This window comes from Penaeus monodon, chromosome 15, assembly GCF_015228065.2.
Source record: "Penaeus monodon isolate SGIC_2016 chromosome 15, NSTDA_Pmon_1, whole genome shotgun sequence".
NCBI classification, from domain to species: domain Eukaryota; kingdom Metazoa; phylum Arthropoda; class Malacostraca; order Decapoda; family Penaeidae; genus Penaeus; species Penaeus monodon.
Window position 1 is genome coordinate 7,457,214 of NC_051400.1, and position 353 is coordinate 7,457,566.

At 34.6% G+C, this 353-nt stretch overlaps 1 protein-coding gene across 1 annotated transcript in view; it reads left to right on the plus strand.

Moving 5' to 3' along the window:
- Positions 1-353, plus strand: part of LOC119581721 (neurogenic locus notch homolog protein 1-like) — a gene marked incomplete in the record, with an annotated part of 24,689 nt that overhangs the window by 22,346 nt on the left and 1,990 nt on the right. Inside the window, 1 exon segment of the mRNA XM_037929846.1 lies at positions 278-347. Within this exon segment, the coding sequence (XP_037785774.1) occupies positions 278-347 (70 nt within the window).

The following is a 353-nucleotide window of genomic DNA, read 5'->3' on the forward strand; positions in this document are numbered from 1 at the left end:
GTGTTTAGGCAATTCTGAAAAGAGGATAACGTAACAATAAAAAAAGGAAAAAGTTAAGAGGTTTCCTATCATAATATTTCCTTTTTCTTTCTATTTCATTTACGTTTACCTGAGGATTAGAATCCATGCAAAAACACGTAATCTTTTTTCCCTTTTTAGAGAGGGAAAAGATAATCTTTTTTATCCTTTTTATCAATCTACGAGTACATATCTCTCTTTTTATCTATCTCTTGATTTCTCTTTCACTATACTCTCTTATTCCTCCTTCTCTTCATAGATACGAAGAAGGGGTACTCCGATGCCACGAGAACTACACGCTCAGCAACAGTAAATCTTGGACACGGCTGGTGAGT